Source organism: Sceloporus occidentalis, unplaced genomic scaffold (assembly GCF_023333645.1).
Source record: "Sceloporus occidentalis isolate IW3139 unplaced genomic scaffold, rSceOcc1.0.p SCAF_3, whole genome shotgun sequence".
NCBI lineage: Eukaryota > Metazoa > Chordata > Lepidosauria > Squamata > Phrynosomatidae > Sceloporus > Sceloporus occidentalis.
This window is the reverse complement of record NW_028316983.1, coordinates 68,996,606-69,023,318: the sequence shown is the minus strand read 5'-3', so window position 1 is coordinate 69,023,318 and position 26,713 is coordinate 68,996,606. Positions and strand designations below refer to the sequence as shown.

Genomic DNA, 26,713 nt, shown 5'->3' with positions numbered 1-26,713 from the left:
CAGGTAAGGAGGGGCACCACAGCACTGAAAGCTTGTTATGTATTCACTGCATGCCTAGCTGCAGAACCAATTGTAGGCTGCTTCTCACCTCCTCCTGTCCACCCCCCTTTAAACACATCTTTACCACAAACTGTGAAAATGGATGCTTCGTATTTCAATTGAAAAGGGTAAATCAAACACGGCCTTTCCCTCAGTGCATGCACCTATGCCTTTGGAAGTTATGCTAAGCACTGTGTAGTGTGTGGAATGCATCATGTCTGCTCTAGTTATGGTTTCAGCCAGGTTCCCCTTTGCATGCATTTACCTGATGTGGTTCATCACTCCCTATAAGAACCTCAATAAATCTTTATTATCCAAATCTCTTTGCATGAGACCCCAATTTTTGTTTCTTTCCATACACTCTGAAGCAAGGATGCATGAAATGTTAAAATATATGATAAACAGAAGGGGGAGGGAAGTGTTTTGTAGATGTTAAACTGAGATGGCACTGTGAGCATTGTGTGATAAAAATTTCCATAATTATTGAGATGTGAAAATGTATGTCGCAGAGAAAAAAATAATTAATCTGCCAAAAGATTCTTGCTCCTCTCCTTTTGGCTAATGAAAGATCCTGAAATTAAGTTAAGGAAAGAAATATCTAAAAATCAAGGTTTGTTTTGTTTTGTTCCATTTTGTGCACATAAGGATGGTTGTAAACTACATTCCCCATTTTGCATTCAGAAATATTGCCTTAAAAACCCTCAGTTCCCAAGGGGGATGGATTCTCTTAGCAATTCAAAGGAGGAGGAGGAAGGGTATGGGGGGGGGGGGAGGAGTGAAAGGAGCATATGATAACCTTGTATGATTGTACTTTGGTAAACCAGGGGTTAAGTATAGCAGTTGAAGGCTGCAAGCTTTGTCAGGGTTGTACTATTTTTCTAATGCATAAGGAGAAGGGAGGCTAGGAATCAGGTGACAGGGGGGAAATCCAGTGAAAAGAGCCTCTGAAACCAAGCCTGAAGGGATGGTGATGGTGTTGGGCATGAAGAAGGATAACAGGTCAGGTGCATGCAAAAATCTCTGTCTCAGGGACTAAGACTGAAAGATGGTATTTCACTTGCCTCCCCTCCCTTAGTTCTTGAATCCTGACTGTGAGTGGGTAAGGAAGGCGGCTGACTGCTGCTCAGGATGGGATGCCAGGGAGTCTCTCTTGGGGGAGAAAAAACCTTTGGTTGGGCGTAGCAACAAGAAGAGGAAAAAAACAGGACCCCTTCAAAAGAGATCTGAATAGTTTCCTGTGGCTATCAGGGAACTGAGCATCCATTTAGACCAAGCCAGAGGCTGGACAGCTGTCAATGCAGCAATGTGCTGAGGACCTGAAATTCTCAGGGGAGATTTCTGACTCCCTGAGCCCACATGGAAGATTCTTCAGGTGCGTAGGATTGAAGCTTTTCAGGATATGTCCTGTGCACAGAATGAAGTCCAGTGCTTCTTTAATGTGGACCCAGCTGCAGCTGGGTGAGCTATGTGTGGCAGGGAGCATGAGGCACAGCTTCTTTTGCTGAAAAGGAAGACCAAGGGAGAGGGAGACCACACTGCAGAGGACCCTGCACCAGCCGGGCTGCATGAACGACACAAAGGCTGAATGGTGTGTAGACTACCTGTTCTCTATCTTGAAACAATATATACCATGCTCTCTGTGTGTGCATATGCGTGTGTGTGTGTGAGTGAGTGAGAGAGAGAGAGAGAGGAGAGTGATGGAGCTGTTTTTCATGTTGCCACAACTGCTCTCCTAATTTCATCCAGGATAGCTAGAGCCTGCAATGGAGCTCAAGGAGAGAAAGGCTCCATTTGAAAATTGGGTGTTTGCAGATATTGTTTAAAACCCTTCCCGTTTTATCTTACTGCTGGTTTTCCAGGCAACGTCACACCTCGAGGACACTGGGGACATCAGGTTTTTGCTGAGTATGGCATCTTCCCACTATCATACAGAAAGCTTTCAGTTCAGAGACTGCCCTGAAGGATAGGCTACAACAGCTATTAAGAAGCTTTTCTTCTGTCTATTCCCCACCCTGTTACCAGATACAGTATAACCTCCACATTTAGGACCTTTCTTTCTTTCTTTCTTTCTTTCTTTCTTTCTTTCTTTCTTTCTCTCTCACCATATTGTCTGACAAACTTATGGGAATCTTGGAAACCAGTCTCTGTGTTTCTCTCTAAGGTCAGATAATTGGTGCGAGAGATACTGAGTTATCCTCTGTCAGGTAATGAAAGTTGTTTTTCATTTGCTATTATTCCTTAGGCAATTGTAGGAGAGGTGCTTCAGCACAGAAATGCAGCAGGGGAAGAGAGCAATGAAGATAGCACTTACAAACTTAAAAACAGAGCAGAGAAGGAAAGGCAATGTGGGTGGTGGTGGAGAAATAGTCCAATTGGACTGCTTATCTCAGAGATAAAATCTAGAAATCATCACAGTGAAAGTGCAAATGATGGGAGCAACATAGTGTTTGATGCTCAACTCTATATTTGAACCCCCAGGGTATTCCTAGAGGTGAATGCAGAAGTCTCAGGTGTTACTTGGGGAGATCTTAATGGCTTAGTAAGTTCTATGTTTCACTTGTATTGGCGGTGGGGAAAACATATTGGGATTTCTGATTGTGAATGCAAATGCTTCCCTAATTTCTTATATTTTTAAATGACCTGTAAGTGGTGTGACTTGGGAAGATAAGAATATATATATATATATATATGAGAATGACTACACTGAACAGGGAAATTAAAACAACCCAAAGCAATGTCTGTATGTGTATCTGTATACGTTGTTAAGAAAGTGGGGGGGGGGGGGAAATGCTCACTTTATCATTTATTCCTTTTTTTCAGCTGGGCAGGCTTTTTTGATCTCTTCTCCACATTTTCATGAGCCACTTTGGAGTCTACGTGCATACCCTTCCAGCAGGTATTAGAATCCCTGTGAACCTCATCCCACCACCAGACATTCAGGAAAGTTTAGCTTAAAGGCCTAAATATGACCGTTGCTACTGGAGACCCCACAGATGAAGCAGCAGCTTTGCCTGGTCACCCTCAGGACACCTATAACCCAGAAACTGACCATGAATGTTGTGAGAGGGTGGTCATTAACATCTCGGGACTTCGGTTTGAAACACAGCTCAAGACACTTGCTCAATTTCCAGACACCTTGTTAGGAGACCCTAAAAAGAGAATGAGATATTTTGATCCTCTCCGGAATGAATATTTTTTTGACCGTAACAGACCCAGTTTTGACGCTATTTTGTACTACTATCAGTCTGGTGGCAGGTTAAGGCGGCCTGTCAATGTGCCCTTGGACATCTTCTCAGAAGAGATAAGATTTTATGAACTTGGAGAAGAAGCTATGGAGATGTTCCGGGAGGATGAAGGTTATATCAAGGAAGAAGAACGGCCTTTACCAGAGAATGAGTTTCAGAGACAAGTGTGGCTTCTCTTTGAGTACCCAGAGAGCTCGGGCCCTGCCAGGATTATAGCAATTGTCTCTGTTATGGTCATTTTAATCTCAATTGTAAGCTTCTGCCTGGAAACTTTGCCTGTGTTCCGGGATGACAGCGAAGACATGCATAGCAGCAGTAGCAGTTCGAGCCTTTACTCCAATAGCACAATGGGGTCTCAGCAGCCAACCTCTTTCACAGACCCCTTCTTTATAGTTGAGACACTCTGCATCATTTGGTTCTCCTTTGAATTCTTGGTGAGATTCTTTGCTTGCCCCAGCAAAGCTGGTTTTTTTACCAACATTATGAACATTATTGACATTGTTGCCATCATTCCTTATTTCATTACACTTGGAACAGAACTGGCGGATAAACCAGAAGATGGTCAACAAGGCCAGCAGGCAATGTCTCTTGCCATCCTTCGAGTGATCCGTCTGGTGAGGGTGTTCAGGATCTTCAAACTCTCCAGACACTCCAAGGGATTGCAGATTCTGGGGCAAACCCTTAAGGCCAGCATGAGGGAGCTAGGCCTCTTGATATTCTTCCTTTTCATTGGTGTCATCCTGTTCTCCAGTGCTGTCTACTTTGCAGAAGCCGATGAGAGTGAATCTCAATTCCCCAGCATCCCTGATGCTTTTTGGTGGGCCGTGGTTTCCATGACAACAGTTGGCTATGGAGACATGGTCCCCACAACCATAGGTGGAAAAATAGTTGGTTCCTTGTGCGCCATTGCAGGTGTATTAACGATTGCCTTACCAGTACCGGTTATAGTGTCCAATTTCAACTACTTCTATCACCGTGAGACAGAGGGAGAGGAGCAAGCTCAGTACTTGCAAGTCACCAGCTGCCCAAAGATCCCTTCTTCCCCTGACCTAAAGAAAAGCAGAAGTGCCTCCACTATTAGTAAGTCTGATTATATGGAGATACAAGAAGGTGTGAATAATAGCAATGAGGACTTTAGAGAGGAGAACTTGAAAACAGCCAATTGCACCCTAGCTAACACAAACTATGTTAATATAACAAAAATGCTAACTGATGTCTAGCTTATGAGGGAGAGAAAAAAAAAGGAGAACCCTAATATCATATATAAAAGAAGTGGAACAATTGCAGATGTTGCATAATACCTTGTATTGTAGTTAATACAATATGTTCTACAACATGTACTGGTTATGCATGGGAAGCAATAGTTGTGTAAGTGACTCTTTTTAACATTTGATGCTCAAAAAGCTTTCATGCAACCTTTTCTTTTCCAACACAGATTTTTGAGTATATGGAGCATTTACAGGAAATTTAATTCACAATATCAAATGAAAGGCACTGGAGAAAAACAAAAGCAGCAATCTCCCCATGTAAACCACAGTAACTAACAAATGAAAACAAGATAAGTATCATGTAATACAGAACTCAATCCATGCAAAATTATATCCCAAGGAAATAGTATGCAACTATGCTTCTAGCTTTCAAGCTTCAGGAATTATACAAAAGGTCATGCATAGTTTAATTAATGGAACATCCATCCAAATTACTTTAAGGTTCAGATTTCCAGATCAGAAATGCCAAAGGGAGACTATACTGTGCAGGGTCATGCTTCTGAACCAAAAATGCTGCATTGGATTCATCCACTGCAGCATGTCAGTGTAAGGCTCGCGGGAGGCACTGTTTAGTAGGACATTTTCTGTTGCTTTGGTAGAGATACATCAAGAGCCTGGAGACATTTTTTAAAAAATAATAACACATGCATTTTTGCTGGTTTGGGGGTCACTGACATATACAGAACTGAAAAGCATCTTGTTTCAAATGCTGGAGAAACTAAGCTGTGGCCTAGAATATATTTATACTGCAGTGAAATTTAACCAGTATTACAGTACAGCTGCATGGATATTTGTTGCATGGAACTTAATATTTAATACAAATATACATATATATATATATATATATATATATTTTCTTAAGTAGATCATAGAGTGTACCTGTTTATAGTATTTCTAGATTCTCCAGTGGCTTGAGGGAGGTTAATGAATGTGTAAGAGGGAGGGGAAAGGAATAGGTTGGGGAAAGATGTATGCTGAACACAAATTTGATAAGCAAGGCAAGTGTTTGCTTGCATGAATGTACACACTGAGGACAGTGATATGAAGAGTGCCCACCTGTCTTCTGCATGTAGAAAGTGACTGGTATTTCATTAATGGTGGTATCCTTATCAGAGATATATAGCTGACCCGTGATGGTGAAATATCCAGGCATACTTTTGATGAAAACATCTCTGAATGACAATGCCAAGCAAATGTTATGCAAACATTTGATGTACAAATATTTAAACTCAGACCCTACAGAGGTTACTCATGCTACTTAATGTAGACCAATTGGAATTCACAGCTAAGATGTGAAGTTACAGAATGCCAATGAGTTTGTCTGAACAATATTGACCTGGACCATATCTGGCTTCAAATATTTAATGCAGCTTCTGGCAGTGCATGGTTTTATGCAGTAATGCCAGCCCACAGCCATTTATTCGGGTATGGGCAAATTTGTCCTTTGAAAATGGGTCTTACTGCTATGTCAGCTGGCTACAACAACTAAAGAGCTGACTATATGTGAATACGTATGTGCAATGCATGGCTTAGGAGTTTAGGTTTCTGTTGGTATGTTGTCATGTGGTGAACTCAATATTCTTCAGTTTAGATTATCGACTATTTCCTTCTAGACCAGAGGTGAACAAACAATCACCTTCCAGATTTTGATGGGTTGTAGCTTCAGTCATCCTTCACTGGGCATGGTTGTCCAACTAAATCCAGAAGACCACATGTTGCCTGCAGCCTAGAGTTGTATGCGGTAGTGGAATTTGTTTTGAAGCAGGTAGTAGTTTTTTCCCCCAAGCAATAGCTGAGGGACTTCACCAATTGTCCACCTGGGTAGACACCCTTTTGCTGAAGCAGTTTCAACCCTCTAGGGGTTGGATAGGCCAATTCTGCTACCAACACCACAGTAAAACTACGTTTGAAATCAATGGGAGAAACTCTGTGATCAAAATCTCATTTTTCTCATCAGTTTCAAATGTGTAGCATTTTCAGAAGCCCAGAGGGGTTGTTGTGGGGAAGATAGGCAGGGAAGTCTCCTCTGCCAGCTTATTTGCATGTGACTAAATTTGGATCCAACTCATTGCCTATGTATATTTTAAATTAACTAGATACACACAAACTGTAGAATAATAAGCTTCTGAAGCTGTCTCAAGACCACTGGAAACATAGCACAGCTGAAATTCACCATGAGACAAAGTCAGCTGGATCCTGCAAGTATCCATTTGGGCAGCTTGCTTACCAGTACTGATTTTATCTCAACATGAGAGAATTCAGTGAGGGCCAACAATTCACCAGGTCAAAGTAGAGTGTGAGCTTGGCACATGGTGAAGCACAGCTGCATAGTTGGCTTCACCATAAAGCCAACTTACTAGCAGCTAGGTCTATCCCCATTTCTTTATTGAACCACATTCAGCTCACTTTCAGCAAGTCTGCAGGGCAAGGTAAGAGTGTGGAGGGATATAGATAGAGCTTCAAGGTGGCTACATGGTGAAGTGAACGCTGGACTACTTGACCATTTGATGAACTCTACACAAATCCACTCAACTTGCACACTTAGCAAACCATCTTGGTTGTGTATGCTGCACCCAATTGAATTCTGTGTTTGCACCAAGAGGGAAATGAATATCATAACAATCGCAGTGTAAGAAGACTCTAAGGCATGTGTCAAACTAGTTCTTTGTCCAGCTGATTTGTCCACTCTTATGATTGGAACATGGAGCATATAATGTCAAATTTTCACTTACACGCCTAATGTCAAATTGTCATACTTACATTTTGGACAACTCCCAAATTTTTTAACCTCTTCTCTTCTGGTCACCCTCTCTGCCATGGAGAGGCCTAATTTAAACCTTTTAATTGGTACAATTATGTGTAATATAAAGATTAAGAAAACATCAAACAATACTGGCATGTATTAAAGAAAATGATGGCCTGTTTAACAGTGTATGATCTGAGAAGGCTTTAGGCCCCATAAAACCCTATTAGTAGTACTGGAGCTTGCATTGCAGGCTTTAGGCCCACCAACATCATAGTGCCTTGGACCATTCTTGTAGAATGCTGACAAAGGAATAGCTTGGCATTAGATCTCTAATTACTTTCTCTTCAAGTATGCTACAAATTTAAAAGGCTAATTTTGGCATATCTTTCATTGCAGTGAGCAGGGATGGAATAATCCTTCCTATTGCCTTAAGCTATGGCTAAAAATATTCTGTCCTCTCCACCCCTCCATCTTTGTAAAGGAAGAAATACACTTATTTAAAGATTTAGGCAGGACAGGCTGCCTGTCTTGTAGATTAGGGCAAATCAGTCTATGCAAAAATCACTGGAGAGGGGGGAATGATACGTTTCTTCAGGGACTTTCCCCAGATTCAGTCCTGATGTAATTATAGAGCAGAATCCACAAGACCTCCAGAGAGCAAGGGGATCAGAGTTAAACCAACTGGTTTTCAGTAGTGACAGAGGATAGTTATGCCACCCCCAGGTTCATTATAGAATTATGAGAATGAAACCAAACACTGGAGAGAGAGGTATTAACTGCTCATGCTTACCATTACATTTGGCTCTGTCCTGCCATCACTCGTACCCTATTTCATTGAATATCACTTGCTTTTCCACTACTGCTATTACATTATTCCCGTCCACACATATTTTCCTGGCTCTCCTCTTCTTTCTCTTAGAATGGTAAAGTTTGGACTTTTAACCCTCCCCTCCTGCATATTGATACTTATTTATCTATTTAGAAGTTGAACTTTGGCTATAGCATGAGATAACATGACTCATTAGAAAAGATGATGCTTGGTAAAGTGGGAAGCAGTGGGTGGGTAGGGAGAAAGAGTGTAGTACAGGTGGATGGACTCAATCAAGAAATCTACAGCCCTGAGTATGCAGGACCTGAGCAGGGCTATTGATGTTTGGGTACCCCTCATTCTGAGAGTTGCCACAAGTCAAAGATGACTTGATTGCAATTAACAGCAAAAAAAACCTCTTCATCCATGTTTTCCTCAATGGAGGTACAGTTTACCCAAAAGGCAGGCCTTTGGATGAGAGTTATCTTGCATAGTCCACAATCTGACAATAATGAGTTTTGCCTTAAAGCAAGTTAGCAATATTCAGGTGCCAAAGTATAACTGTATGCATTCAGGATGAATTTTTGCTTTAAATGAGAGGATAATATCTAAGAAGGAAGGGAAGCCTGAATAGAGGGGGGGGGGGGGAACCTGGATGTGGCGAACTAAATTAAAAAAAAAGAAAAGGTTGGCAGGTAGTGGATTGCAAAATGAGTTAATTTTTTATCCCACTTTGTTCCTGACATGGAACTGAACATGGCTATACAGCTAAGCAGTTCATGGGGGTTGGATACATACTTATAACTGTTGGTCTGCTGCCCATTCCATCACATTGATGGTGGCTGGCAATGGCCTGAAGCTGGTTAAAATGTCCCTGACCTTATATAACCCTAATCTGGACTCTAACTCCTGGACAGTTTTTCTGTTCTTAGGTGGCCCAGTTGAAGAGTTCCAGTCCAGTGACTTTGCAAAGGACATTGTTGTTGGTTAAAGTTTTGGGAATATCTTCACCCTCTGGAGGGGTTAAAATGACAAGAAAGGATTCCTGATAGTCTCATAGATGGTAAGGCTAGGCAGCTGGACATGGAGTCTCCCTGTTTTCTCTGATATAGCCTATTCAATTGATTATCAGGAATGCCCAGCAACTGACTTAGATGAAATCTATGTTTTGTGGGCCTTAACTATACTTTCATGTTGCAAACAAACACACAACAACAAAAACTGGCAACCTCACAATTATGAAACCTAAATATAAATTCAGGCTTTGAGTATCAATTATTGCTTAATTTTGGATGCTGGAATTTTGATAACAGTATATCAGTATAGGAACTGTGCCACAAAAACAGCACGAACCTCTGACCATTTCCACTGAGGTATGTTTAGTGTTTGTACAGTGTTTAGGACTCCAGAGGGTGAGAGGAAGTCAAGAATAAGCAGGAGATACTAAAAAAAGGTGCACTTTTCTCTTGCATCCAAGGTCAAATGGGCACATTTAATTGTACATTAAATTTAATGTGCCATTGTTTTGACTATCATATTGCAGCCCAGACGCTGTGTTGGTAACCTGAACCATTATCACAGCAGCTGGAAGCCAGAAGCACCCGAACTGATGAATCTGGCCTCACCCAACCACAGGGCTAGAGCTCTCTTAACTAGCTATACCTTTGCAGAGCATTGTGGTGCAGAGCTGAAGCTGCAGCCCACAGCAGGTGGGAAGGAGCAGATGGTAAGACAGGAGCATTATGATGAATGCTGAAATAAGGATGGCAGGATCTGCAGGTTTAAGGCAGGGCTTCCTTACACCTATGTGTTGTGAAATTTGCCTGTGTAGTGTTTACACTGCAATCCATGAGCATTTTAGCAGGTATTGTTTGATGTCACTGTGGAGAATTTATTCATGGGTCAAGGACACAGTCCTAGTGAATAGCCTCAATAAGCATAAAAGCAGTACCCTGTGAGCCTAGTCTTGGATAAATAAGCACCTCAAAAGCCTTTGGAAGTCTCTTGTGTCACGCTGACTGGATCCTTCAGTAAATGTGGGGAGAGCATCTTCAGCTATTGGGGAGACTACTGAGCATCTTCCCAAGTGTAATAAGTAGGATGAACAATGGGCAAAATAGAGGATGACACCAGCTCAGAAGGTAGGCAGAAATTATAAACATGCAAACTGGATGTGCTATAATAACACCCCAGTTTCTGCTAGAGCCAACAGATTGATTATCTCTATTATTTGGAGAAGTGGCCTTGTGTATATTATTCCAACGTCTGCAATCACAACTCAGGGAGGAATAAGTGGTTAAGATGAGAGGATTTTAAATGGGATAGGAAAAGGAAGGCGGTAAAAAAAAGTTGGCAGTCAAATGAGGTACAATTTAGTTATTATATTGTAATCCAGGAGATCTGTGACCTAGGGCCCATTCACACTATACAGTTCTAGCACTATGGTTCTACTTTAACTCCCATGGCTGCACCCTGTGACATCCTGGGATCACTAGTTTAAGGAAAGGTATTTAGAATTCTCACCCAGATAGCTATAACCTCACCAAACTACAAATTCCAGGATTCCTTAGAAGCCATGGCAAGTGAAGTGAAATCATAGCATTATGACTGTGTAGTGTGAAAGGGCCTGTTATCTTGGATCAGTTGCAAGAAAATGTGCATTTCCTCATAACAACTAATTCCTTTGTGCCTGTAAAATGCCTTTCCTGTTCCTAGTCCTGTATATTTGATGATTGTACTCAGGGCATTCTGCATGTGCTCACTGGCATTTTTCTTTAGTTTCCATTTTTCACATTTTCCATAGCTGAGCTTTTACCTTCAGAGAACATTCCTGGACAATGCTTTGCTGAACCCTGGCCCAAGCATCATATGAGTGTCCTTTTTGTTTAAAAAAAATTAAAATTAATCACACTTCCTGGTGAATCCTTATCATCTTGTTTTTGTCCCACACCGAGTACATGTTGATGTCACAAATAATTTCACTCTTCTTTTAAGCTTTGGTTACACTTGCAGCAGGAGGAAAGGAGAATAAGGGAGACCTGCAACAAAATGTGGCAGTCTGGAGTGTTTCTGTTCATTGTTCCAGTCAGTCATTTGTGCCCTCATTCATCATACTCCATTTCACTCCCTTCCCACTCAGTTAGCATACTGAGCCCACACTGGACTATTTTATGGAGTTTCTTCCCTTTACATTCCCCCACCCTTCACTTTGGTACTTCCGCACACTTTGGTAGTATCTTGAAATTATCTTCTACTTCAGTGGTGTGGTTTTATTTGAATCAGCAATGGTACTCTGCTCACATTGAGAATGCTAGTGGAGAGAACACTGAAGTTCTGGAATAATGGTTTGTACTGTTTCAAACTACAGGTTAAAGATTACATTTGTGATATGACAATCACATTGCATTAGAACAGAGACTGGGATGATGTGCTTCAGCTCTCTGAGGTGCTGGTTTGTTTTGAATTTTTTTAAAAAAATGCATGAAGTTGATGTTTTTATAAAAATGGAAGGGGGAATATTAACAATGGCATCCCCTTTGTCACCTGATATGGCCCATTTCACTGCCTCATTGTAGTGCATGCATTGATCAGGCCCAGTTGACCAGTTCCTAATTTACTGATGCAAAATAATGCCTACAATTGACAAGCAAGCCAAAAACTTGTCCTTCGTAGGCCAATAAATAGGATAGACAAGATGTTCAGTGCTCCATTAACATTAGCAAGAATGGTGAAAGGATTTCTCAATACAGCGTTACTCTTGGGTAGTAGATAATCATCACATTTACTCTACAACAATTAAAGTATGATGTGAATTATAATATGAAAACTCAGAAAAGACCAGTGGTGGCTGCTGGTCTCCATGTTAGTGTGGTGATGAATCTGTGCCATGGTTTAGTCGGAACTAGAAAGGATGCATCCAAAGTGCTGAACTCCATGGGTAAGCTCCTTACAGTTCAGGCTGAACCTCAAAGTGGATCCATTGTCCTACTGATATGGGAAGCACTTGTCATCAGTGGAAAAGGCCTTACAAATAGAGTCATATTTGATTGATAGGGATGTCTTTGTCTTTATATTTGGATCAGAAGATGAACAATGTAAGTTAGGTGAAAAACTTTTCATTGGAGTTTCTTCGGTGTCATCCCAAATAGGGACACAGAAGTGCTCTGGGCTGAAATTCTGGTCATACCTATTGACAACAGGGTGGTTCTGTAAAAGGGGATGTATAGCCAGTTAACTAATTTGCTCCACAAATTATATCACAATATTTATCCTGAGACAACAAAATTTTCTTATTTTCAATGTTCAGTTTGAATCATGTTGATTTTAGATAACGGATACATCTATACTTTCCAGATAGAACAGAAAAGTGAACTATGGCAGGGTACAGACTGTCCGAAAGAGGTGGCTGGTGGCCGCCTCTCTTTTCCGCGTAACCGCCCTGCAGCAACCAAATTGCGTGGCGCGGCTACACGGAAACAAAAGGACAGCTAAAAAGCAGCTCCTTTTAGCACCGCCACAAACTGCAGAGGCGTGAGGATATCGCTGCCGCGCGCGCCCATCTGGAAGGCGCGCGGCAGTGACGTCACAGATGTGCGTGCCATGTATACAGTGCCGCACAGCTGTGACGTCCTGGTGACATCCTAAGGTTGTTGGGTGTCTGGAAACGGTGCCCCGAGGCAACCCTAGCACGTCGCCAGGACGTGCTAAAGGGCCCGTGTGTACAGGGCCTATAATATACCATTACAATTAGGGATTTTCAAGACTGCCTGTCCCTAATGTGGCGAATATGCTGTATTTTGTCCCCCAAAAGTGAACTTAATGTTAAAATACTGTATTTTTCAAGAATTGGATTTGCTATAGTATATGCTTGGGAAAAAGCAATTCTCCAATCAGACAATAGATCTGTTGCTGCTTGGTATTTGAAATACAGGTATATAAGTATAATAGGTATCACTTGTAAAATAAATAGCAGTGAATTATACAATAGTCACCAAAATTTTGAACAGAGTAAAGAATGCTTGCTTAGGGAAAGAAGATGATGACCTAATCAACTTCCATGACATTATCACAGCTGTTAGAATAATGTATATAGGTGTACATATCTCTGCAGCTACCTTTTGCATTATTTTCTATAACCTTCATTACACTGTGCTATACCTAGAATGGTATTAGGAGCATGCAGCATGAGGGTGTGTAAATATGAACATTTTGTCTATAAACCCAGAGAAGAAAGGTGAAGGAACTATTTCAAAGAAGGTCATGCTTTGAGGAGATTATTCATAGCTCAGCTACTGAATTAACTGCTGAAATCTCCTTCTCTCTCTGGAGTTTGCAATATACTAGAGGAGGGTCCAAATCTCCCCACAGATCCAGTCATTTCTGCAAGGTTAAGCTGTCTGAAATGTGACTCTTCCCTCAATCCATTCTCCAGTACAGAAGAAACGTACTGTTCTCCTTTTTCTCAAATAGGTGAAACAAAATCCCCCTCGGGGCATGTGTGAACTCTGATCTGGATCTGAAGTCTGCAGTTTTGGTCCCATCCCCTATTATTTATGTTACTATGCAGGTGAAGCCAAATCATGAGCTAAGGCATTTGTTTGTTTGCAGTACACCTTTCAAATTTAAACAGCTTGTCATTTTTCTACCTCATGTACCAAGGGAAGCACCCTGGGTTTGCTTCCATTCCACTTGTGGGACTTACTGTTAAGAAAATGATCTCCATTTAGGATGTAGGTCAGACTTCCCCAAAATTCATTGAATGCTATGCAACAGAGCAAGGGTGGGGATTGTGTGACCCTCCAATTGGTGTTGAACTGTAATTTCCATTGTCCCTCACCCCAGGGCTGATGGAAGTTGCAGTCCCATCACATCAGGGTGGACCACACATTTACCAGCCATATCACAGAGCTTAACATAAAAAAGGAAAATGAGTGGAGCCACAAACAAAGGTGCATCTATCACAAGACCAGGGAACTTTTTCAGAGAGTAGCAACACAGTGACTATGAGCACCATGGTAGATTTTTTTAATCGCACACTCGGTGGAGTGAGAAAAGGGGGGCGGGACGTTTTTAGCACTCTAGAAAGATGGGAAATCCAAGCAGCCAGCCTATAGGGTGATGTTTGGTACTCCCCAAGGGACAAGGCCACTTTCCTATTCAACATACTTCCTCCTATTTCTCCCTCCAGTTTTCAGAGCAAGTTGCTGCCTCTTCTGCAGAATGATGTTTACCAAATATATTGTGGCATAAGTGTTCTTGGGCTAGAGCCCACTTTGTCATATGCATCGACCAAAGCAGGCAGCAGCCCAAAGAAAGCATATGCCACAATGAATCTGTTAGTCTTAAGGTGTCACAAAATTTCCCTCTTCCCCTACATCAGCCTCCCATGCCTCTAGTCTTTTATACAATACTCTATTACTCATAGCACTTGGGAAAGTTACTTTTTTGGACTCTAATCCCAGAAGCCCCCAGCCAGCACAGCCATTCAGGAGTTGTATGAGAGGGAAGGTAATATTCCCAAACTCTGATTTACTTGTTGCCTGGAACCCCAGGATGAGGACTTCTTTCAAGCACAAACCCCCAAAGAGCCTTTCATGGCTGATTGATCTCACTCAGGATTCTCAAGCAGTTTTGGCAAAGCACATGTCCTTTGAGTCCTCATTGCTTTCCACTCGAGTCGTAACTGTAGGATTTCATTCTCCCACTCCCACTGGCAACACACTGCAGGCTTTTCTGTCTGTTTGGACAGAATGATCTTGGGTCCTTTCCAGCTCCTGCTCCCCTTATCCTGTCAGTAAAGCTTGTACTACAGGTTAACTAAAATTTTTCTACATGGCACACCTGCCATCAGTTTGTATGCTCCAGCTGGAAAGATAAACTGGGTGGCAGAGGGCATCTGATGCCTCTCAGCCTATTTCATTGTCATACCTGCTGCCTACTCTTTATTCCTTTAAGTTTAAGAACTGCTCCCTCTTATTGTTTACACCTGAAAGTGCTCCTATTCTAGTGACCTAAGAGAGCTGGCATGGTGTAATGCAGGGGTAGGCAACCTGCGGCCCGCGGGCCGGATGCGGCCCGGCAAGGCCTTGGGACCGGCCCCAGCCCGGTCCTGCCACTGATTGCCGCCGGAGCCTTTGGCCTCTCGCGTGAGGGCATGGGGCTTTTGGCCTATCAGGAGGAGGCGGGCAAGGGGGGCAAGCGGCGGGCAAGGGGGGCAATTGTCTATAGAAGCCTCCGAAACATGCATTTATATTAACTTTTTTTTAAAAATCAGCAAATTTTTTTGCGTGCCCTCCATTGTAAAAAAAAAAAGTGTCCTCCATTTGAAAATTTTGTCCTACATTTGTCCCAGTTTATTTATTTAATTATTTTTTAAAATAAATATTTAATTATTTATTTTTTGGCTTCGGCCCCCCAGTTGTCTGAGGGACAGCAACCCGGCCCCCCGGCTCAAAAAAGTTGCCTACTCCTGGTGTAATGCTTTCAATATTGGGCTACAAACTCTGGAGACCTGTTCATCCATGGAAATGCACTAGGGGATCTTGGGCAAGTCACACTCTCTCAGTCTCCGAGGAAGGCAATGGCAAGTCCCCTTTGAACCAATCTTGCCAAGAAAACCACATAATAGCCACCTTAGGGTTGCTATAAGTTGGAAATGACTTGAAGGCACACAATAACAACATTGTTAAATAAAATAAATTCTATTATTATTATTATTATTATTATTATTATTATTATTATTATTATTATTATTAACATCAGCCTAGCAAGCATTTTAAACAGACAAACCCTTTCCATCTTCTCATACAAAATTTCTCCTGCTCATTAGCTCTTGTAGATCATGAACTTAGAACACAGATCAAAGTTTAACTGACAACAGTCAAATTTAACTGACAGCAGTCCCCAACCTTTCCAAATTTGGCCAATGGAAGATTTTAAGGTGAGAGCTTTCAAATGAATCCCTTAGTTCTCATTTATCTTCTCGGGTACATTTTGGCTTCTATGAGATGTCTAATGTTGTGCTATTAAGCATTTAATTCCAAAATCTATGTGTATGTGTAAATATGTAATGAAATTGTGTGTATTATTCCGAGATTTGTAAGGCTGTTTTCTACTGAGTGCAAGGAATGTAATTAGCCAGCTGCACCTGCTTCCCTGTTACCTGAGACATTGCAGATGTCCTCCAAAGTCATATTACTAATTATTGCTTGAAATGCAAAAGAAAAGAGGATCTTGGATCAAATAAGTGTGTGTTTGCTTAATTTGAGAGAATCAATAAGAAACGGAAATTCAAGAAGTACTCATAATAAAGATGCCATGGAACTGAATCTTTTGTTTCCATGGTTACTGGAAGAATGGGACCTGTTATGGTGAGGGGATGCTAAAGAAAGAGAACTCATGGGAATGTCGAATCTTTTAACCATGTGTTTGCTTGATGAACATTTAGACACCAGCTGTATCTAAACTGCACAATGTGTATAGATCATTGTTAACAACAATTTACAGGAATCTTCAGCACTGACTGGACACTAGGAGCTGAGATATTTCCTGTCAATAAGATGAATTATCTGTATATAGGGGTAGTTATACGTGTATATACAAATATACATTGCCCATTCCGAAATGGGCACTTGCTGTCTGGTTGCTCATGTGTGTACATACTAAATTCTTCATAGAGTACCACCAATTTTGTAAATATCAACACGCGTTGAAATTAAACAGGCATATTACTGAGAATTCATTTTGACATACATTGTGTGTGACAACAAAAGAGGAATAAACTTTTGACAGGCTGATGAAGTCAGATTATTTTTGTATGTTGAAAAGACGCTATCCTTCCCCCACCACACTTCTATCTTATCTGTCCACCCTGTAGTATTCTATTTGTTCTGAAATATTTTTGCTGCTAGTTGCTGAAAGCAGTAGAGATTATTGTCTCATTCTCACAGTCAGTCTATAATGCTTCCAAAGTGTTTGTTTTCTAGAATTCATTACTGTTGTAATGATGTCAAGACCACAGGCAGAGAATCTGAATAATGATGCCAATGTGAAGAAGAAGAGGGGTCACCCATAGCTGCTGCTATCACTGTTGCCATTTGAAACTGGTCATGCTGGTTGGGATTCATGGAAGTTGTAATTCAAAAAGCACCTTATCCAAGATCTGGTTAAAATAAATGACAAAAAAAATTACCATTAACATTTTGGACTCATTCAGAATGACCATTCATTTTAGCCTATCCCTCCTCAAAATCTGAGTGTCTTTTTTATGGAGTGTTAGCCTTAGTGCAAGGGAGGGAAACTTGTTGCCCTCCTTATGTAGGTGAATGACAGCTCCCATCATTTCTCACTATTGACAATTTTGGCTAGGATGGATGGAAGCTGCAATGCTCAACAATATCTGGAGGATCACAAGTTTCACTGCATTAAGTTTACTGACCTATATCGAGAACGTTTTTGAAATTACAGCATCTCTGTAATAAATTCACTGTGATCCTGAATTACATTTCTTTTCATGAAACATCAAGTAAGATAAGAGTGATAAGCAAGCTCATCTTATTCTTCTCTAAATTTTGGGGTATAGTTGAATACAGCTGAATTTTTACAATCCCAGCTGAAGCCCTCAGCAAACAAAACAGCTTTGTCTTAGGGCCTATAATACAGTGTCATACACAGATGCCCCCAAACAAGACAGGGTTTTTGTACCCCATCTTCCTTTCTACATCTCCCTGAGTGCCCCCAAAACCTCCTCTGAGTGTTGAGTTCCCATTCTGTTGACAGGACCATCTGCAAAATGGATCCCACCCAATAACTTCAGGATCTTGTGTTGTTGTTATCAACTCTCACATATGGCATTCCTTTCTTGGCAAGAAATGAGAAGGTAAAATATACAGTGTAGGATATCTAAAGAATTCTGGGAAGCTTTGGACTGAATAATACTCTGCTTTCAGCAAATAGTTCAGTTCCTATAGTGTGCAGAGTGCTAATCTGGGACTATTAAACAAACAGCAAACAAGACATTAAAGGTGGTCACTGCTAAGAAGCTGGTACCAGTTTCTTCAAAAGTTTCAATGGCAGAATGCATGGCAAGTAATGTGTTTGTGTGTGGGGATATCACTTAACACCTGGGAGCCCAGGGGCAAGAAATGCAAAAGTTCCCCCATGCTTTTTTTTTTTTAACGGCTTTATTCTTAAAATAAGAGCAATGCTAATGGTAGGTACGGTGGTAGGAAATTTGGCAGAGAGAAGTCACCCTAGTATCTTCATAAACTACTATGTTCCAGGTCCCAAGATTAATTTAACTCCCCCTCTCTCATTGCCTTTCCAAGTCCATCTTCCTCCAAATGCTCCTGTTGTTTTTCACTCACAGTTTGCTTCTCCCCCACTTCTGGAGGCAGGGAGGAAGTAAGGATGTGTCATCTTCTCCAGCCATCTCCTAATTTTCTTGGACCATTCCGCTATAGTCTCTCTAACAACAACTACAATAAATATGCCTTGTAACTTTGCCACTCTACAAGAAAAAAAGGAGTAATTACTATATATATATATATATATATATAGAGAGAGAGAGAGAGAGAGAGAGAAGAATGGAGAGACATACAGAGAGAAATATTTATTAAAATGTACATGACAAACCTAATTAATGCATAATATAGATAAACTGAGATTAAAATGATTCTGACCATGGACATGTGTCATCTTGCTACACCTTCTTCAGCTCCTATAAGTGAAACTGCATAAGAAATCATTGGCCTGTTACAGACAGACAAAATAAAGCTGCTTCGAGTCACAGTGGAGGTATAGTGTTTCAATGATGCATGCGTCCTAAGAGTCTAGAAGCCACACCAAAGCCACGCTCCAGTCCTTAGGGCTGGAGCATGGCTTTGGTGCAACTTCTGGACTCTTAGGACACATGCATCATTGAAACACCATACCTCCACTGTGACTCGAAGCAGCTTTATTTTGGCTGTCTGTAACAGGCCCTTATAATTCTATAAAGCTGACAGTATACATTCTTAAAATCCTGAGTATGATATTCAAATATGGAAAATTAAGGAGAAAACCAAAGAATCTGGTATATGGCAAATCCCAATGGAATAAATAAATAAATAATATATAAATAAAAAATGGAGACTATCTCCCTCCAAAATATATTACAAAAGGCAACATTTACCATTATAACTGTAATGGGTGGGCCTTAAGAACCAAATACAGACCAATTTTAAACTAAGACTGTTGCCATACTGCAGAATTAATACAGATGAGACTGCTTTAACTGTTATGGCTCCATCCTGTGGAATCCTGGGATTTGTAATTTGTTGTAGCAGCAGAGCTCTCTGACAGAGAAGGCAAATAATTCATAAAACTACACATCCCAGAATTCCATAGCTTTGAGCAATGGCTGTTAAAGTGGTGTCAAACTGCATTAATTCTGCAGTGTAGATGCAACCTTATATGAGGGCCTCTGTCTTACCCTTACCTTGCATCTAACTTTTCCAGAGGCTAATAACCTTCATCAGTTCATCTACTTTGTTCTTAAAGGTCAAGTTTATAACTGATTTGCCACAATTACAGAAAACTCCAGCCATAGTTTTGTCTTCATTAATCTTCTCTTCCCCAAGCCTTCCATCTTAACAACAATACAAAGCAGTACTATGTCCTCCATGGCTTCTTTATATCTCTTTGCTAGCCAACCTGTACCCATCAATGAACAGTATTTCATCCTATATTAACCAACAGATCTCTGCTGTTCCAGTGAAACCCCATTTTTTAATTACTTACTTATTTAACTATCTTTACCGATTGTTTGTATATGTATATATATTTGTATTGCCCAGTAGCAAAGTTCTCTTGGTGGTTTAGAAAATAAAGATTAAACTCACAAAATCTGTAACTATAATAAATATAATGTAAATTTTGAAACAAATTAAAATATCTACAGACTGAATAAAAAAAAAGTAATGTCTGGGAAGAAAAGTGGGGCAATATGTTAAATACACATGCATAGACTGGAAACTTTTCATGAAACTGGAAAGACTAAAAAACCCTAGGAGAACTGAAAGGACTCCTAGCACCAAAAACCTATAATACAGGTGAAGCTTCTGTGAGATGAGCATTCTGTGAGACTCTGCTGCCACTGAACAAGGAAGACACTTCTGACTCTGCCCAAGTGTTACCAGTGACTCAGAAGGTCTTCCAGCTGAAACATCTGTATTCTTCTATGGACAGAAATAGCCCACTGGCCATGTTCTCCATGATTTGGTATCTCCAAATGAGTTTATTCCTTTCTGCTGTACATGGGGACTGCTTTTGAGGATTAAAGAAAAAGAAGTCTTCTCTCCAGGACTAGCAGGTGAGGGACCATATGTCACATCGTTTTTTAAATGTCTCGTTGACTCCAAGTCTGTTTCTGAGAGCAATTCAAAAATGCTGGTGCTTATCTTTAAGGCTCCATCAGGCCTGCCATCAAGGTACTTGGAATAATTATTGCCTCTGCATCAGAGCTTGCAAACATTACTTCTATGAGAAACTTTTACTAGCAAATAATAATGTGATTGGGGCAGGTATATTTGGGAATTTTTGTCCAAGGCCAAAATCCTATTGGTTAATCTGACCTACAGCAGAGTCATTGAATCAATTGAAGGGTGACGAGTCAACACATAGGTAAATCCAATTGATTCAACAAGTCTGTTCTTGTTGGGATTAACAACAGCAGGAGCCAAGCTTCCCAAAGATTTTTTCCCAGGTGCTGCCCCAACCTGTCAATTCACTGACAGAAGATCTTGTTTGAGCTTCTCTGCCTTCTGAGATCAGATAGGTGGGAAATGGGGAGAGAGCCTGCTTAGTGGTGGCACCTGCTTATGAAATTCTTTCTTCACAGAAATTTACTTCATGCCTATTTTGCTTTTGTTCCAATTGTTGCTGATGCACCAGGAAAAAACCTTTTAATTTCTCCATGTGTTTAATTTTTGAGTTATGATTACTTTTTGCTGCTGCTAATCTGATGTATTGCTTAGATTGCTTAGCCTGTGTTTCAGCCTGGAGTCCATACTCACATACCTGGCCGGTCTAGATTGCACTGTAAATAGTATACAGTGGGAAAAACCCACAAAAAACTATAGTTTGCATTCACTTTGTATTACCCTTGGAATATACCTATATGATACGGTGGTCTAAAAATGAAAAAAAAAGTATCAAAACAAAATATGGGGGCAGGGAGAAATGCAACAGGGGGGCTATTTTCAAAAGAGGCTTCTTGAAAGAATAATAGCTGTTTATTGAATAAATGATGTATTGTTCTTGTTGCTGTACAAACAAATCAATATCAGAGCTATGATGAGCTATAATATCTTACTGAACAAAAGTGCCTCCTGTTGTTTTCAGAGTCTCTGGTAAATATATGGAGATACACTACTGCTTTCTTCAGAACAGAACTAGTGGAAGCATGAAATACCTTCTGGGATTCCTGATCACATAAATTTTGCCTACTTAGCAACCTACACAAGAGTAGAACAAGCAGAATAGTTCAAAGGATTCTATCTGAAAAAAGTATGTGACACTGGCAAAATTCAAAGAGGCTAGTTATGATTATTTCATTCTTATTAAAAATGGATCCAGTCATACAAATAGTTCTTCAGAAATCACTTTTCAAGGACTTTAAAAAAAGCCCACATAGAATAACAAATAAAGTAACCAGAATGGAGGGGCAGCAAGGGAGGGGTGGTGTCCAAAGTCTCATATTAGCATAATCTAGAAACACAAAGAATGACTGAACAATTGTAGGACGAAAAAGCGGCCTTCGGGCCCTTTTGGGTCCATTAACTTCAATGGCCAGAGCTGCATCCTGTGAAATCCTGGGCTCTGTAGTTTGGTGGGTCACTGGAGCACTCTGGCTGAGAATTCTTAATGCTCCTCCCTAAACTTCAAATCCCCACTTCCATAGGATGGATATTTGGCAGTTAAAGTAGAATAATAGTGCTATACTGTAATTTTGTGCTGTGAAAGGGCCCCCAATTTTAGCAAAGTGGGGCTGAAAAGTTAAAGTAGGACAGGGAACATAGCTCAGCCTTCCTTGTCATTCTGCTCTCCAGATATTTTGGATTTAAACTCCTATAATCCCACAGAAAGGTATGTGTTTGACCAAAAGTCCCATAATCCAATAATGGCTATGGGATTATGGGAGTTGTAATCAAAGTCATCTGAAGGGCACCAACTTGAAAAAGGCTGGTTGAGCAGCAGATGGGGATCCCCCTACCATGTGAGAATACCGAGAAATTTCAAACCTGGTGGTAGACTCTTATATGGTCCATTCTGGTTAAATCCGAAAATTGCTGGTCACTTTGCACTCTCAAAAAGCCTCTTCAGGTTGCAGTCGTAAATACGCTTGTCAGCGAATAGGCCCCATTAACTCTGTGGGATTTACCTCTGAGTAAACCTGCTTAGAATTGCTCTGTGGGTGTAATGATGATTACTATAGCCCACTATACAGAGTGGCAAGTAATTGCAAAAGGGTTAGATGCCATCTAAAATGTTTCCAAAATATAGCAGTTAAGTTGGTGATACTGTATGTGAGAGCCGATCAGACATTCATCATAAGGAGCTAGCTTCTCAATGTTTTTATAGTTGAGAGTATAAGAAAGAGAGAGACAGTGTGGTGTAGTGCTTTCAACACTGGACTACAGTGTTGGAAATCAGGGTTTGAATCCTCACTCAGCTATGGAAACCCACTGGATGACCTTGGGCAAGTCACATTTTCTCAGCCTCAGAGGAAGGCAAAGAAAAACAAATCTTGCCAAGAAAAAGCTGTAATAGGTTCACCTTGGGGGGGGGGGGGGGTCACATAAATCAGAAATGACTTGAATTTACCAGAGACTCTGAAAACAACAATGTATAAGAGGGAATTTGTGCAAATGTAGCTATTTTTATCCTCTCCAGTGTTTGGACAGGATAAGAACCATCAGCTGAAAGTCTCTCTTAAGTGTAACCATTAAAGGTGAAGTATTAAGTAGAGCTTTAATATTGAAAAGGTAGCTGTTGCAATAACGTTAATTTGGCGTTCCCTGGATTTTTAAACTTTAATGCTCATCCATGAGCTGCTGCATTGCTGTGATACATAGATCTTATATCCAATTTTAGCACAAAGTCAATGCAGTATATTCTTCTACATTAGTGTAGATACCTGATCTCAGGCCTAGTTTCATGCAAAGAGCTCTCTCCATTGTGTTATATCCATGGTTAACTCAAAACATGGAAATTTTACTCTTTATGGACTCCAATTCCCAGAAATTCCAAGCTGGCATAGACACTGCTCACACTGGTTGGGGGATTCTGGGAACTGTAGTCCTCAATATAGGAAGCTGTGGCTTAACTTTGCTGCAGTATGGTTTCTATTTAGATGGAATAAGACTCCTGCTTGGAGCCAATGTCACAGTAAATTGCATGTGTGAGGATTTGTATATGTATATGTGGAGGAAGAGGAATGTTTGATATCAAAGCTTTTTAAAAATCCAGTCTATTTGCAGATTTGTGGCTTGCGACCCCTGCTCTGTTGCAATGAGCTCAATGCTTGCCTAATGGAATTCCTTGAAGATCAAAGCTTCAGAGGCAATGGTATTGCAGGAATGCATCATTTTATTCCATTTTTAATCTTCACTTGATAGAAAGAAAGGAAAACCTCTTTCTAGAAATTACTTTTGCAAATAAATATTGTTGGTATTTTTCTTCCAGTGCTGAACTGATAAACAAGAATAACTCCTGTACTACCTAATGAGAAAAACTCCATGGTCCAGAGCTCTTCCACTTCATATTCTGTTGTCCAAAGTTTGTGTCTGTTCTGTTTGTCAACCGGTTTCTATATGTTGTCTTTCACATTTTAAGATGTTACCTAAGGTATGTCTTTGGATACCCATAATGAATAAAGGCAGCTCAAAATGGGTTGCTTTTACTATTATGTTGCACTGTGATCTATAAGTGGCCAACTCGTTCATTGGAGCCCTTTCCTTCTTGGTTCAAGTACAACAGTAGATATTCCTGGTTTATTTTGTTCTTAACATATATAGTTGCTATTGTGTCACTAGAGCAATGATGTCCAAACTCTGGCCCTTTGGGTTTTTGGACTTCACTTCCCAGAAGCCTCAGACATCTTGGCCAATGATCTGGGATTCTGGGAACTGAAGTCCATAACACCTGGAGGGCCAGAGTTTGGACATCACTGCACTAGAAGGAAAGTCATTTCTGATTAAAGCTCAGTATGAACTACAGAAATCACCTGAAGACTTCTTTATGAGTTGAACTGGCCTTTGTATCAAATACATTGGCCAATGAACAAGTGAACACCCAGAAAGGAACAAGTAATTGTAGTAAGAATGGAACATCTACTTCAATTTACATATGTTTACATCCTAGTTTTCCTTTTCCTCCAAGTAGAGAAGCTTAGTCTGACAGAGTAGGTGACCATAGGCTCCTCAGTGAAGCTTCATTGCTGAGTTGGGATTTGAATTTGGGTTTTCCTCAGTCTGATTATCTTAACATGCTGACTCTGTCAAAGAAAATAGAAGCAAAGGCTTTTAGGTCAGATCAATTATGTACTCTTAAATCCCTGGTTGGGACTTTGAGAGACCAGTCTTTTCCCACCAGCTCCTTTTCTGATCCTCTCACCCATCCTCCTTGAAGGATGTCATATTGCATGCAGGGAAGGGGGTCAGACAACAGGACCATGGGAAGAACTGAGAAACAAAGCTTTATGTTTGGATGTATTAAAAAATACATGAAAGGTTGAAAATACAGGAAATGCATGGTGGGTTTTTTCAGTCCTACTAGTGATTGTCTTTTCCCCCCACCTTCTTGTTGATATAAGGGTGCTCCACATATAGAAAATGTTTACAAATGAAATGTATTAAGTGTGGAATCCAAGACCAATACCATTCCTGAAATATACTTCAGAGCTCTGGTTTTTGTCTGTATTTGAGAAACTGCTGCAAGATTCTCCTTCCTGTCTCCACCACAATCATTCCTTGATTCTTTAACTTATTAACTTTATGAACGCCCCTCCTCTCTTCTCATATTATAGTTTTGTTACAAACAATAAAGTTTGTTCTCTTCTAAGAATTCTTGTGTGCCTGTCTAATTCTGGACCATGAAAGTACAACCTTCATGAAGCCGAGACAATGAACATATTGAACCTAGATGGTGAGTATATTGCAGGTATGATGTGGGCTACAGAAGAAAGGTGACTCTCTGAAGTGTTTTATAGAAATGGGAACACAGGGAATAAAAGAATATGGATGTATTCTGTAGTGGAGTGTACACTGTATTCCATTTCAGATATAATGAATGAGCATTGTGGCCAGGTAATACAATCCTTTCTTTTCACATCATCATTTCCCATGCACCTGAGCTGAAAAACTCTGGTATAAATTAAACCACACTGTCAGATCATAAACATGCTATGAAATCAAGATTAAATCAGAGTTTCTAGGTCCAGATGTAAATCCCATGAATTTTCAACTGCTGTCACTCAAAGAAGACTATATTGGACTCGGAAAAACCGTTTGACTTGTTTTAAATTAGTGTACTATGTTCCTAAAAAGCTTGTGCATTTTCCAAAAGCTTTCACCCATCTTCTAATGTTAACAAATGTGAATTACCAATGGTGATTCATGACTGTGCATTATTGGATTGCTCCTGGAAATGTCATCCTGTTTCCTCCCACCTATAGGCACTCCATTGCACCAGCCATGGTGCTTGAAAATTCAGTCCTCTCCCCACTCTAAACAAAACAACTGAGGAACTAAGACATGTTTTATATTGGGGTAGAAGTCAAAAAGCACTTAAGGATGAAACAAAAATTGCTTGCTGCAGCTGCTGAGGAACAATGAGAAGTATCAGCCAGTTTTTCATTTAGAGCATAGACCTGGCACTGAAACACTTCTGTGCATGCTCCTTCAAAGCAGATGACTTTGGGGACATAATCTGTTGAACATTGACCAGGGACCACACATATATTTATGCATTAATTTATATCCTACCTTTCTGCTAGTATATACCCATGATGGCTCACAACATAGAGGAAAAGAAAATGCAACTTAGAAACTGTCATTATGATAAAAAAAAAAAAAGAATTCTAAAAACAATTCAATAAGTTATTATATTGACAAGGTGTGTATTGGCCATCACCACGTACAGATGTGAGAGCTGAATAGTGAAGAAAGCCAACATGGTGCTGGAGAAGAGTGCTGAGGATACTATGGATGGCTAAAAAGACAAACAAATGGGTCCTTGAACAGATTAAGCCTGAACTCTCCGCAGAAGTAAAGATCATGAAACTGAGACTCTTGTACATCACGAGAAGCATGACTCATCGGAAAAGTCAATCATGCTAGTGAAGGTAGAGGGATGCCGAAAGAGAGGAAGGCCACATGCCAGATGGGTAGACACAAGCAGGAAGGCCACGAGCCTGAGCCTGCAGGACCTAAGCACAGTGGTTGAGCATAGGGAGCATTGGAGATGTCTCATCCACATGTCTGCTATGAGTCAAGACCACTTTGAAGGCAGTTAACAACAGCAAATAACAATTATTAGGGGGAGAGGGGAAGGTGGACACTGATCCCAA

At 40.6% G+C, this 26,713-nt stretch overlaps 1 protein-coding gene across 2 annotated transcripts; it reads left to right on the top strand.

The window, feature by feature from the left end:
- Nucleotides 1-1,119: 1,119 nt before the first annotated feature.
- Nucleotides 1,120-24,235, top strand: LOC149316152 (potassium voltage-gated channel subfamily A member 2). 2 transcript variants are annotated; one of them, XM_089514881.1, is made up of 3 exons: nucleotides 1,120-1,627; nucleotides 2,860-4,364; nucleotides 23,830-24,235. In XM_089514881.1, the coding sequence occupies exons 2-3, from the start codon at nucleotides 3,005-3,007 to the stop codon at nucleotides 23,838-23,840; spliced, it is 1,371 nt and encodes a 456-aa protein (XP_089371007.1). In that variant the 5' UTR covers nucleotides 1,120-1,627; nucleotides 2,860-3,004; the 3' UTR covers nucleotides 23,841-24,235. The 2 variants fall into 2 exon arrangements, with proteins under 2 accessions (XP_089371007.1, XP_089371006.1); XM_089514880.1 differs by lacking the exon at nucleotides 23,830-24,235 and having other exon boundaries at nucleotides 2,860-18,846.
- The last annotated feature ends 2,478 nt before the right edge of the window (nucleotides 24,236-26,713 follow it).